This window comes from Hippichthys cyanospilos, chromosome 6 (assembly GCF_059441005.1).
Source record: "Hippichthys cyanospilos isolate Australia breed blue-spotted pipefish chromosome 6, RoL_Hcya_1.0, whole genome shotgun sequence".
NCBI classification, from domain to species: Eukaryota; Metazoa; Chordata; class Actinopteri; order Syngnathiformes; family Syngnathidae; genus Hippichthys; species Hippichthys cyanospilos.
In genome coordinates, this window is record NC_142374.1 from 16202425 (window position 1) to 16216819 (window position 14395).

The window sequence follows — 14395 nt, forward strand, 5'->3', positions numbered from 1 at the left end:
GGTGCCCCATTTAAGATATAAGATTATTTGTTACAGTTTGAGAGTTCTATGGAAGAAACGGCTGAATTTTGTCTGCCGACCTTTCTTCTAAAACTGATTATAAATTGTTTTTAGGTGTGATTGGGTGCATGAATGGTTGTTGGTCTCTGTGTGCCCAGCGATTGGCAACCAATTCAGGGTGTCCCCCACCTATTGCCCGAAGCCAGCTGGGATAGGCACCAGCAAGCCTGTGCCCCTTTGAGGATGAGCGGCTCTAGAAAATGGATGGAAGGATGAATGATTATAAAAACATCGACAAAGGCAGAAACGGCACAAACTATGTTTTTATTTGATATATTTTGTGTACGAATATATAATAATTGATCGTGCTATCATTTTTTATTAAAAAGAATACTATTGCTGTTTTTTGGAGGGTTAGGTTCGCAAGATATGTTAGTTTGCAGGATTACATACAAACCTTTGGGTGATGGCACATGAGCCTGGGTCAAATTCACCCGCTTTGTTGTTACTGTTCCAAAGAAACAAAATAACAGGTATAAATTGATGAAAGAATGATGATGTGGAAGAAAATGACCCCAAAAATGATCAAAAAGTGCCTGAAAAAACAGGGTGTGTGTATACATACATATATACCGGTATATATATATATATATATATATATATATATATATATATATATATATATATATATATATATATATATATATATATATATATATATATATATATATATATATATATATATCAGTATATATCAGTCGATTTGATAATCGATTCGTTTTAGTTTATGAAGCACTACAAGACAAATCCAGAATCCACAAAATCAAGAATTTTTTTTTTCCGTTTTCAAAAATGACCCTAAAAGCACCCAGTAGTTTTAATTAAAAAAAAAAAATCTTTCATATCTCTTTCACTCGTGTGAATATCCGAAATGTCTTAAGGTACAGTAAATGAAGCCACAGTGAGGCCTCCATGTTAATTTGTCCTCTCTCCATTCCATCAGCGGCAGAAATATGGTAGTGTATTTTACTCCAAGCTGTCTGTGCCAGATTGGCCAATTAAGAGGAGAAGTCCAAATGAAGCAGGAAGGAGATAAGACAGAACATCCGCGCAGCGAGGCAGAGCGAAGGCGCCTTAGCGAGCCGACTTACAAAGAAGGGGCCCCTCGCCTGTCTTTTGATGTTTCTCCGAGTATAATCAACTCCATGGGCCGCATGTTACAGCTTGCGCGGACGCCGCGGCGATCCCCCTCCGTGAGAAGGAGATCACAGACGGGCCGAGACACAAGGCGGTCTTAACGGCCGGGGGCCGGGCTTTGGTTCCTCCCTGAACCACGACAGACGGCTGCAGGCGTGCCAAGCGCGGCTACTCGACAGGAGAGCCTCGCTTGCATCACCTCCTTCTATTTTGGGAAGCGCCGCACCCTTCTCATCTTCCAAGCCATCTCAAGTGCAAACTCAAGTGCATCCTCTTTTAAACCGACCCCAATGATATTGTAGATAGATTTTCCAAGTCTTGTTTTTTATATTCTCCTGAGACCCAGCCTATTTATTTGTGTCCACTGTGGTGGACATTCAATTTTGATCTATAGCTTTTGAGTCATTGGCGCTATCTTACTATTTTCTAGTGTGCTCAGTAGTGCACATCTTTGCCTTTCTAATAATGTCCTCGTATCCTTGAATCGGAGGCAATTAATTTTGCCGGCTAGCTGAGACGAAATAGACACGAAAGTGGACAGAACCGCATCTCAGGAGGTTCTCATGTTTCCTAAGTGTGATTAGCGCTAAACAATGTTGAAAAATAATCAAATTGTGACACCTCCCGTAGGATTTTGCATGTGATTTTTTTTCAGGGTCGTCTTCCCATGATATTTCTTTAGCAAACAAGCAACAAATTAATCTGATTCATTATGCATACATGGTTTGGTCTTGTTTTTCTGTCGGGGATACAGTTAATACAGGATACGCCGCACCTCTGAGAGAGACAGCCAAGTGTAAGAAAAATGATTCAAGAGTTTTATTGTCATATGCGTAGTAATACTACACAATGAAATTCTTATTCTGTTCACTTCCCAGAGAACACTACATTCTACAATCGAGCAAAGAGTAAAGTAGGCAATAAAACAAAAAAACCCACAGCAATAAGGGCAGTAATAATTAACCACTATTAAAAGGAATAGACTTACATTCTGAGCATATTATGGAGTAGATAGAGTGGACAAAAATGTATACATATTAGGTTGATAGTGCAAAATATTATGTATTTAGCAGCTTTCCTGCACTGACCAGGATTTGTAAGGTGCATGCGCTAAAGTGACTAGTGATGAGGCACATTAGCGCGTGAGGGATTTGTCCGGAATCCGGATGGCCTGTAGGTATAGTAGGAGCTCTCTGCCAGCCTGGAAATCCTGGCCCTCAGGCTCCTGTAGTATCTGACTGATGGCAGCAGTTCAAACAGATTGTGTTGTGGGTGAGTATTGTCCCTGATTAGGGTGTGTGTCCTCCGTAGAAACCTGGTGTGGTAAATGTCCTGCAGTGAGGGGAAGGCTGCTCCGCAAATGCGCTGTGGGGTCTTGATCACAGCGTCAAAGGACCTAAAATTGAGCCATGAGGTACACCAAACATGACCTCATAGACTTTCGAGGAGCTTGAATATTAACTCATTCACTGCCAGCCCAGTAAAATAATATCTCTGACATCAATAGTTATCAATGGTAGTAATTGACGTGAAAAATTGACTGCCATCCCTGTTAAAAAATAATTAATTAAAAAAATGTGGAACTTTGATGGTCTTGTCTATTTAAACGGGTGCTAAATTTGCTTAAAAAAAATTAAGCCTCTATTGCATCGGTACTGGTCCATGGATCAACTGGTACCTGGCAGTGTGGGCCACACCTGAAATAATGTTTTGGAACTGATTTAGTTTAACAGTTCGTTCATTTGTGCTTTCTTTGTCTTAAGCTTTGTTTTTTGGCGCCGCTTCTGGTTGCTGTTGATGTTACATTTTGTAGTGAGAAGGATAGTGTGGTTTTGTGAGCAGTCAGTCATTGACGTGCACGTTGTTTTGTCTCAGTGAAATCTGGCCCATGACTCTCTGTAAGATGTACTTCTTTGTGAGCATGTTGATGTATGATAATATGACCAAACTTTGTTTGATGATCCAAACATATATGACTGACTTCATGTAATTTGCATTTTTGTACATTTTGATATTTGGAACCAATAGTTGCAGTAGAAAGACTATTCAAGCTATTACGACATGACACGCTGCAGGGAACAACTTCAAAATCAAAAAGTACGGACGTAGGCATTCCGGCCCATATATTATTTGATAAACTGAGATTTATATTGAAGTTGATCTCACCCTGTTTCGGCGTTGATTAACTGTCATTCATTTCTCCGACTGGTTTAAGTTATTGTCTCTGACATGCACAACTCCTAAGTATATGGGCATGAATTTTTTTGGAGGGAATTGAGGCACTCAAATTACTTGAGGACTCCTTTTACCCTTACATTTACTAAACTATTATTGGATATTTAGGCTGTAGAGCAATATGATCCACTAGGCTAGGGAGGTGGCTGATATCGGACCGGTATCCAATATTAATACCGGATCGGCCCTGCTTGCCTGTTTGTGTGACAAATGTTGTTTGCTGTCTATGCATGATCAAACGTCATGCATGTCTATACAGCAGCAGCAGGTGCCACAGCAATCATGTGCCTTGAACTGCAACTAAAATCTCCGCCTGAGCTCATACAGTCAAATGAAGCTTCTGCAAATAGATCATTAGAAATATGAAATATGGTGGCAGTATACACATTGTGTTTAAGAGAAAAGAAGCAGGAAATGAGACTGCCGCTTTCAATGTCGCAGGCGTTTCCCTCAAGTTATTTTCGTGGGCAAAGATAATGAAGCGCTCCAGACTTGGCATGACAGCACGTCAAGCCAAAAAATAAAAAAATGCTGCAATGAAAGCAACAGCTTGGTAAAGATAGGCCCTGCAGACTGGCAGCTTTGGACAGATGGGAGGGAAGAAGGCGAGCAAAACATGACGTGACAGAGGTGAGGATGCAGCATGAGGCCAAGAAACAAAAAAAGGAGATGAAAGTAGTGACAGTTATAATAGAGATGTGCATACAGTGTGATTATCAGTGTCACATGTATTGATGCACTAATCCAAAGGCTGATCAGGCTGTCACGGATTTGTAGTGAACTCACACTGAAGTTATCACGCAGTGCGTTTGAAGAGTCCATATTGGATCTCAGCTACAAACGCGCCGCGTGAGTAATAAAAGATTGAACATCTCACTGTTTGATAGTTTGATGACTCTTTTACTTTGCTGGGTTAATTTGGGGGGGAGGCAAAAACGTACAACGGAATTAGATTGTCTGAAAAATCACACAGGCATTAGGCTCAGGCTGTTCTGTTTTATTTTCCCTTCATGTGCTCAGTCTACCAGAGGGTGTCTGAGATAATAATGCGATGTACATGGAGATGTATCTTAACCAGATGGCGAGTGTGGACATTTCCTTCAAATTATCATCCTGATTCTGCTGAACGTTTTTATCAAGATGTCAATGGAAATTTTAAACCATCCATCATTTTTTACATAACCTTCCTTTTCAAGTGCGAGGCCAGTATGGCGGCATACTGCCATCCAGTGGATCAACGTTAAATTGAAGGTAAGATCATTCACAGTATAAACTCAGCCAAGAACTACTGTGATGAATAACTATTCAGTAGCGTGTCTGCTTTTTCGACAGATTTCCTATACAGTACACCTGTTTTATAAAATAGCTGGAACATTGTGATTTTCTGGTAATGTCTTATAAATGATGGGTTATAAATGACTTACAAAATCTTATCAATAACTTACTGAACGTTATAACCTTTGCCAAGATTTATTGCTTTGTATTTCTCCCACTTTATTGGTAATGTGAGATATTTTTAACACGGATTCATACTTCATACGCTTTCAAGTGATGTGGAATGACAATCGGGTAGAAAAACTGAAAATAGTTAATCATTTAAAAACAACAACTTAAGGGTAATTTAAGCAAACGTGTTGATTAAAAAGTGTGTATTAATCAGTAGCCGAGAAGTAGCTCTCACTCGGTACACATTTCTAATTAGATCCATAATTTGCCCTCATAATCAGTTTCAATTTGATAATGTAGAAAGGTGTAAGTGTAACAAAACACTCATTCTTCTTTCCAAATCATGTCTCGAATTTATATGGACTCCCATTAAGCTGTAGGGACCTGTCAAGGATGATCAGTGGGAAAAGGAGGTATCTGAGCTCAGTTTGGAGGCTGTGAATACTTATGTAAATGTGATTTCTTAGTTTTCTATGTTTAAGAAATTCAAAAGGAAAAAAAAAATCACATAGTGTCATAGTGGATAATACTGTGTAGAATTTTGACCAAAGAGATTATTACCATTTTGAATCAGACTGTATGTGAGATTTTACCAGGGTTTCGCAGGTACCAGAAAATCTAATTTAATGCTTCTTAATGCCATGATTGGAAAAGTATGTTTTTTTTTTCTCAAATTAAGAGCAAATTAAGAGCAAATTAATTGGAACAAGAAGCAACTTATTTCTGAAATTTGGTACTGTGACTCTTTTGCAACAAGGAAAAGTCCACTTAATTTTTAGCAGTAAAAAAAGGTATTTTGTATATGATTAACAGATTAACAATGGGTAAATTATATTTCATGTACAACTAGTACTTTAAATAACACATTTTGCCACTTGCTGTTGACTGACAGTGACATCACCTGTGCTGAAGGCTCAGGTAATGACCAATCACAACTCAACTTGTGAACATCACATGGTGAGCCAGGATTGTTTGTTATTTAACACTGAGCACAGGTGATGTAAATGTTTTACTAAAATATTTACTTTTTACTGCTGAAAATGGCTTAAAAAGTGGACTATCCTTTTAAGTTTTATACGGATGCGCATTGGTTTTAGTGAGGCAATGATGATTTTAGTTGCTGAGTAAAATATGCCCCTCTACAAATGTAGTTCTTTATTGTATCATATCAGACATGAATGGCACAGTAGTCTGTTTTAGTTTGGTCTTTTCCGTCCAAAAATGCTTGCCACTTGGCTGAAACAACATTTCACACGAGGTACATCATTGAAAAAAGATTGGGAAACACCGCTTTACATCATGTAATGATGATCTAGCACTCTAGTGATAGATCGGGTTACTTTATTGTAAGACGAAATGCAATTGAAAGTAGTTGTTTTCAAAAACTCTTCTTCAATCATTTACTAAAGATTCACATTCGCATCGTTCGCGACAACTTCCAGTTGAGTTGTGTTCCATTAAATCTAAAAGAAAGCTGTCCAGACAATGTTTGCCTCTTTTATTTTTTGCTTACAGTGCCAGCCAGAGTGCCCTGAGGGTTTTGTCATCCATCAGTGTATCCAATGACGTTTCCATTACTGTACCGTCTCACATGGCTGAGCAAGAGCGGACGGTCGTGATGACTGAGAGGCTGTGACTGACCACCAACAACTCTCATGATCTTCTTCTTATGGTGAAAGAATGTGATGATGCCGAGGAGTAGCGGGGCGAAGAACGGAGGGATATTGCATTGACGACAGGGAGCGGAGGAATTGGCTACGCAGGTGCTTTAACTAGAATTAATGCAAGCCACTGAAATCTACAACCGCAAAATTCATTTGCATAATACAATATGTGTCACTATCATTCTCAGCACATTCCTGCTGGAAAATGTAATCAAAAAATCTTGAAATTATGCTGTTGGGACGGTGCCACACCGAATATGGTCTGTAGCTAGCTAACAAGCGGGCTGTCTCGTGAAATTAGAAAGAAAATTGTACACAAGCATCTCAATTTATTCAAAGCCAGACCAGTTCAAATTTACTTTTAAATCAGAGGTGTCAAACTTATTTTAGCTTGCTGGCCGCATTGAGAAAAATCTATTCCCAAACAGCCCAGACCAAAAAAAACACTGGTATATATTTATATAACTTTACATCAACAAGATCACATTAATTTTCCTTCTTAAATACTGTTCAAAAACATCACTGTTTATCATAAAACATTAACATTACTAATGACCATGGAACATTTTATTAAAATTAAACCTGTTCGCGGGCCAGAACCGGCCCGCAGGCCGTATGTTTGACACCGCGCTTTTAAATTATATGACTATCAATAGCAGATGCTCAGTAAACGAATTACATTCTGACAGTGAATGAGTTAAAAGTAAAGAGTTTGTTCTAAAACCAACCTGAGTTTTTTCTGGCAACAGGTGCGTAAATTAAAAGTTCAACGTTCTATACAGTGCCGCAAGAAGAAAACTGATGGCAAATTGCAAAGATAGATAATGTGACCACTAACCAAAGATTCCTCAACTAAAACCAACGTACGCTTAGTCATAGATGACAGCAAACGTATTCACTTGTTGACAGCAAATCATAAAAGAACAATTTGAAAAATCTATGAGGAAAGATTGTTTGGACTGACGAAACTCGATACATTAGCATTGTGTTTGCAGACCCAAAAAATACGCACACAATGTAAAAAATGTTAGGTCAAAAATTAACCACAAAATAACCTCAAAATGGACTGCATTGTTCACAACCTGTTATTCATTTAACCCCGTGCTTGAGAAAACCTTTTGCACCCCAACCCCCCATCGGTCACAATGACTCTAAATAAGACTATTGACTATAAGAGTTAATAACTTTTAAGTTATAGGAGTTGAATAACTATACCTAAAACATATACCTTTTTAACATTAACAACACAGCAAAAATGTTGTTAATTTTTTAATTTACAAATTGGCATGTTACTTTCGATCATACTGGAAATATTTAAGATAAAATTAATGTATGGTGCTTACTCGACGCTGACACTGGTAAGAGGCTGGTGCAAAAGGCAAAATAAATCAACTTTCTGCAACTGTTAACTACTTGTTTACAGTGTTTATACAGGTTAGTCTAAAAAGACAAAGTGCCTGAAAAAAAACACAATGCCAATCTTTATTTTATTGCAGTTGCGCTTCACATGGCAGTATTCGATTTTCTGTTATTTTTGGGGTTGTTTTATATTTTTTGTTATTCATGTAGCCCATGAATTTGGGTTAATTGAATATTAATAAGTGGTCTATTATTAATCTATTAATTTTTGACCCAGCTGTTTTCAGAGTGTACAAAGAAAAAAAACGTCTTTCTTCTGTTAACAAAAAGGAGGCTCATTGTCTTCTGCTCTCCTACACCCAGCATTTGATGTCTTGAACTTCTGAATCTTAGTGAGGTAAGTCACTAGATCGTGCCGATCAGTGTATACTGAAAGAAAGGCAGCCTCTCACTTCACTGACCTACATAGAAAGAGAGGAGAGTAAATACAAACGCTGAATATTGTGGGCGAGTGCGCCCCACACTTCCACAGACGTCCGTGGCGTGTCAGCCTTTCCGACACCCAGCGCTGAACCCAGACTCAAGCACTTTGTGTCATCGTCAATGTCATGCGGCCTCACTGTACAATAGTGAGGGTTCAAAAGTGGATGAGGTTTGCATCATACATCAAAAACGCAAATGCACAATTGCCCTGTCTAAACAAGACATTTCTTAAAGTTGCAATATGACTCTCGGCATAAATGAAATATCATTTATAGGGTGGCAAGGTTGTGAACATTTTATTACATTACTTAAAATGTAAATGTGTAGTTACTATAAATAACTGGCAAGTGTCAGGAGATTTCCATGTTATTTATCATTTTAAAGCTGCTTTCATTTATAGGGCACACCGCATTATAACGCACATAGAATAGAAGCTACAGTGGTGGCTGGGATTGCGTTAATTCATCCACCAAATGGAGCTGCGCTAAAGGAAAACCATCAGATGAGCCAGTTAAACTTTATTAATAGACAATCGGAAATTAAGAATAAAGATAAATTATGATCCAATGAAATATTCAACTTAAATTTTGAATCAAACTTAACTCGTCGTTTATGCTCTGCATATGGCGTACGGGATTATAAAGCACGCTATTAGCGTAACTTTTATCGATAATAACTGTAGTTGGCTGTACCACATCCTTGAGCCAAAATCAGCTGTTCCGAATTATACCAGCCTCTAATGAGGACAAGCGCTATATAGGAAAATGGATAGTGATAATGAAAAATGAATTTGATCACATCTTGATATATCATGCATGCCCCTTCATGTGTGAATCTTGTGTTCCCGGGACGATAAATATTCCAGTAAAGCAATCATCAGATTGAGCGCGCCTAGCGACACCAGCAGCAACGACAGACAGACACACGAGAGTCCGCGGCAGCATGAATATTTCAGCGCGGGATGAATATTTCACTCTTTCAATGCGAGGGGAAAAAAGATGCGAGGATTGCGTTACGCTTGGAGCCCCCCATGAATAATGACTGCGGGGATGAGAGGAGGACATGTTCGCGTTCAGAGACACAGGTGGAGGAGGTGTGGACACAGAGGTGGGGAAAAAAAGAAGTATACAAAGTTGATGATGGACCGGAGGCCGTGACCTACAAGGAGGTGCAGCTAGTGAGGGAAATTTGGAATGGACTCTCCTTTTATGGTGCGGCGACACGCCGTGGTCTTTGTTGGGCCTCACAGCAGTGCTTACACGACGCTGACACCGGGAAGAGGCTGGTGTGTTTAGCGCGTCATAAATATTTTGTGCCTCTAAATCCAATACGCGCTTTTACATGGTCGCCTTGAGGTGTGCCGCTAGGTACATAAAACAGACGCCGGCCTCCATGACTGTAAATTCAACACTGTCACGCACAGTCGGAAAGAAAGACGGGTACACCAGCGCAGTATTTCCCAACCTTTATTGAGCCGAGACAAGGCACGTATTTTAACTTCAGAAAAATCCCACGGCACACCGCCCTTTTCGGTTATTATTTTGTAATCTGGGTTTAATTGTTCCCTCCGCATAGCGCCCCAGCATATTGCGCTTCTCGTGTCTTGTACAGTGCACGCTGTTGACATACTGCAGCTGATGAATCAAGATATATTAATAGTAGTGAATACAATGATACCTGTTTAATTCTTACTCTAATATCTCAAATCATCTTTGCCCACTGAAAATGAATGAAAAAGTTCTTCATCCATTCCAGCCTTCCCTCAGATTTTTCATCAGTCGCTTAATGCACAGGATAAAGAATATATGCCTTTGTAAGCACTGCACTTTCTGTCTGCATGTTTGGCTGAAAACATTTGTTGCCCTGTTTAAATATGTTCGTTTGAGTTCATTTTATTGTGAAGTAGTTTTTAAGCCCATGAAGATGACGGTGCCACTGAATTTTAGCGAGATCTTTTTTTTTTTACAGTTTTGTTTTTGAAATATAAAAGATGTTCTGAATTTAAAATAAGCCAATCGTGGGATAAATAAAGATAGGACTGATCTGAACCCAACCTTGTGGGTTGTTTTGCATCAAACAACCACACACATGGGTTGTATTGTCTAAGGCGACCTCAGAAATATGCTTGTTTTGGATCCCTCTTGTATGATGTTGCTTAATTGTTCATATTTTAATCACTAAACAATGCCAAATACTCAAGAATCATTGGTAAATATGTTCAAATGGGATAAAAATGGTTTTGTAAAACACTTTAATGATTTGACTATCCAATAAGATATTTTATAGAATATTTTTTTTAAATATTGAATTGACAGCCATACTTGTCACATTCAAGTTTTATAGTTTAAAATTGTCAAAAAGTTGACACGGTTTCATATGTTATATTCATTTAAGAAAACGTATCTAAAGTTGAACTTTAATTATTTAATTTTTCTTCATTTAAAAAATGATGCGATCTCTTTTCAATTTCGCATATTCTTGGAACCGATACGTTGTCATCACTAAGCACTACTAAAACAACACTAATTGGTAAATAAAGTGGGAGTATTAGTTTTTTAATAAATTTGAAAGAAAAGTAAGTTTTATTGGAATAATCGATGGAATATTCTATAGAAAAAAACAATTGGAAAAATGAATGATTATCATGAATGATTATATTCAGGTGAATTTAGGCCACTGCATTATGGCATGAACTGCTTTCGATTACTAATCATTTGATAAATTAGTATAGTATCATCCCTGGCACCAAAGCTACGCTTATGCCACTTTGTCCTCTTTTGCAGCTGAGAGCAACTGGAGGGCTTGTTTTATTAGAAATGATTGACAGTGACTTCCTCAGGTGGATGTCAATTTAATAATCCAGCAAACACACACACACACGCACACGCAAACTCGCACAGTTCCGCTCTGCTTCACACAAGCCTGAGATGAAACTCATACTTTCATTTTCACAGCTCAAGAGAAATGCAAATTTGACAGTTGGCAAAGATGAAAAGCCTGTTGTCCACCTGCCTGGACGGAAGTTTGATCTCATGCTTCCACCATGGTCTCCATGTCCTCCTCGTACTCGTAGTCCATGTAAGCTCGGTCGTACTCCAACGCCTCTCCCTCATAGTCCAAACACTCTCCTTCGCAGATTAGCTCCTCCGTCTCGTATTCAAACGCCTCGTCGTCAAACCCCAGCTCGCCGCCGTCGTACTCCAGAATCGGAGAACCTTCCTCCGCATCGTCCTCCTCATTGGCGGCCGGTTTTGAGCCGCTGTTCTTCAAAATGCCATGAATGACGGGAGCCTCACCCGCCAGGGTGGCTTCCTCTTCTTCCTCTGCCTCCTTGCGCCTCCTGTCCTTCCTGGCCTCACGTTCCTCCAAAAACTCCGCAGCACCTTCCCCGACCACTAGCACCTCCTCACCCACTTTAGGAGGCTCCTTGACCGGATTGTGGTCATAAGAGAAGAGGCGAAGTGATGGCAGGCGCTTCAGGCTGGGGAACTCGGAAATCTTGTTGCGATCCAGGTCCAGGATCTCCAAGCCCTCCATGCTTAGGAGGACTTTGGGGAAGGTCTGGAAGCGATTCCCGTAGAGCCAAAGTCCTCGTAAAGACTCCATCCGGATCAAGTCAGGAGGCAAGCTCTTGAGACGGTTGTCACCTATCTGCAGGGACTTGAGGTTGGGAAGTTCATACAGCTCTTTGGGGAACCATTGGAAGTAGTTGCTCTCTAGCCACAGACAGCGGAGATTGCGCAGGTTCTTTAGCTCTGGCGGTAGCGTCATGAGACGGTTGCTGCCCAGGTAGAGACGGCTGAGGTTTGTCAGCTGGCAGATGACGAGAGGAACGTCCTCCATCTTGTTGAAGTCCAGGGCGAGAATCCGTAGACCTTGCAGCTGGGCAGTGCCATCTGGAAGAGCGCGCAGGCTATTCCCGCAAACGTAGAGCTTCTCCAAATGCGTCAGTCCGCAAACACGAGCGGGTAAGCGCTTGAATTTACGGTAGCTCAGGTCTAACACTGGATCTCCGCTCTCCAACAACTCGTCCACCCCCAGTGGAAGCTCTTCCTCCACTTCCTCCTCTTGCTTCTTCTTATTCTTCTTCTTCTTCACTATTTCCACCTCTTCGCCGTCTTTCTCCTCCTCTTCGTCCTCCTCCTCGTCTCCCTCGCCCTTCCCGGAGGAGTTCCCCATCGTGCGGCCCCCTGACTCCTTGCTGGAGTCACAGCAGAGTCATGTGATGTGATGACAGACTAACTTCGCGGCTGCTTTTGTTTTGAGCTTGCAAAAAATCATCCCGCCTCAGGCCAATTAACTGTCGCTGTGCCACACTCAGCTAGGCGTCTCTCTGTGCCTTCATCTAGCTCAATGCCGAGTAATAAAAATAGTAGTAGTAGTAATAGTAGTAGTAATAATAATAGTAGTAATAGTAGTACTTCAGGTAGTCGAGCTCTAATATATAGAACTCAATTTTGAGTTTTCCAGTCTTACTCCTCTCTTCCTCGGCTATTAATTTGACACACTTTTTAAATCACATGATCGACGTTCCCCATTAAGACTGCTTCTAAAGCACCGCCTTAACACATTAAATTGTCCCCTACTGTCCAGCTTGAGCGGATGAGCCCACAGAGTTCTCAGCTCGGTGAACCAGCCGGCGGCAAAGAAAAACACTTAAAAGAAGTTAATGCAGCTACTCCCCATTAGAAGCAGGCCGCGGTCCATCCAAAGGTCAAATCCACAATGGAGCAAGTAATTGCACATTTCACAAAGCTGACTGCAAGTCTCGCATTGATGTTGTCCGCGTGTTGCCGTCAGTGAGGAGGATCATGTACAAGTGCTGCCTTCCCCTCTGCCTCCACCTTCCTTTCTTCCCTCTCCCGCCACTGTGTAACCGGAACGGCTGGGCATCAAATCACATTGTCAAGTGCGTGCGCGTGAGTACTAAGTAGCCTCTCTCCAAAAACTTGCTCTCGCTCTCTTGCTCTCTCTCTCTCTCAACTTTTTGAAAACGTTTTTATTCTTAGTTAAGAAATGTCTGCTAATTTAATGCTGACACCCAAGGCAAAATTCCCTGGATAGGATAACAAGACTAATATCGAGGCTGTGGTTATGTTAGGTGTGGACATGATGGGAAAGCGTGCAGACCCAGAATGCCCAATGACCTGACAAGATCTGAAACGAAACAGGAAACTAAATACACACAACAAGAAACAACTGGACAAGAGTGACTTGCCAACAGAAGTGAAGCAAGTTAACGCGGACATGTGGACAAATTCACACTGAAGAGACACTGACACAAGGGGAGCAAAAGCTTATACTAAAACACATGAACAAAAACTCAAAAAGATAATTGAAAAAAAACAACAACAACAACAACAAAAGGCCAAAACTAAAAAGAACAGATAACCCCAATAATAACACAGACAAGCAATACCAACAGAACATTACAATTTAACGTTGTACACAACAGATGTTTAAACACAAACATTCCAAAAATACATAAGAAAAGTATCAAGATTCACAGGCATAGATTCTTTATCTTCTATGAAAAATGACTGATAAAGTCTTTACATTCCATGCTTTTAAAAAGTACAATACTTCCGATTGTAATTTAAACTACTGAAAACATTTTAGTAGTTAATATTACAAAAACATTTTTGTTGGTGTTTTTTGGGGGGGGGTGTTGAAATGAATTACGGCAGTTTCAGTTGTATTTGCACTATTAGAGAAGTAAAAGATGACCTCCAAAGATGGCCACTAGCTTGTCTCACAGCATTTTATTGACCTGTTAAAAGCTGTTACGACAACCTTTGTGTAACATTCAGCGAAGACACAAAACAGGCACACAAAAGAATAGAACGTTGTAATGACCACACATATCACCAACTATTTTTTCAGTATGTAGGCTGTATGCAGAATGTGTAAGTCGGAACACACATGTAGTGAATTTACGTTGGTGTAATAGCAATGGCAAAATTAATGTTGTATGGCATCCATCAATATACTATAAATTTTGTGTTTGATTT

General features: G+C 40.1%; 1 protein-coding gene across 1 annotated transcript; it reads right to left on the reverse strand.

Moving 5' to 3' along the window:
* Window positions 1-10713: 10713 nt before the first annotated feature.
* On the reverse strand, window positions 10714-13191 carry lrrc10b (leucine rich repeat containing 10B). Its single transcript, XM_088418131.1, has one exon. The coding sequence runs from the start codon at window positions 12561-12563 to the stop codon at window positions 11415-11417; it is 1149 nt and encodes a 382-aa protein (XP_088274257.1). The 5' UTR covers window positions 12564-13191; the 3' UTR covers window positions 10714-11414.
* Window positions 13192-14395: the final 1204 nt, after the last annotated feature.

Excerpts from the sequence above, each read along its gene's own strand:
- lrrc10b (XM_088418131.1), bottom strand. The coding sequence starts at position 12,563 with ATGGGGAACTCCTCCGGGAAGGGCGAGGGAGACGAGGAGGAGGACGAA.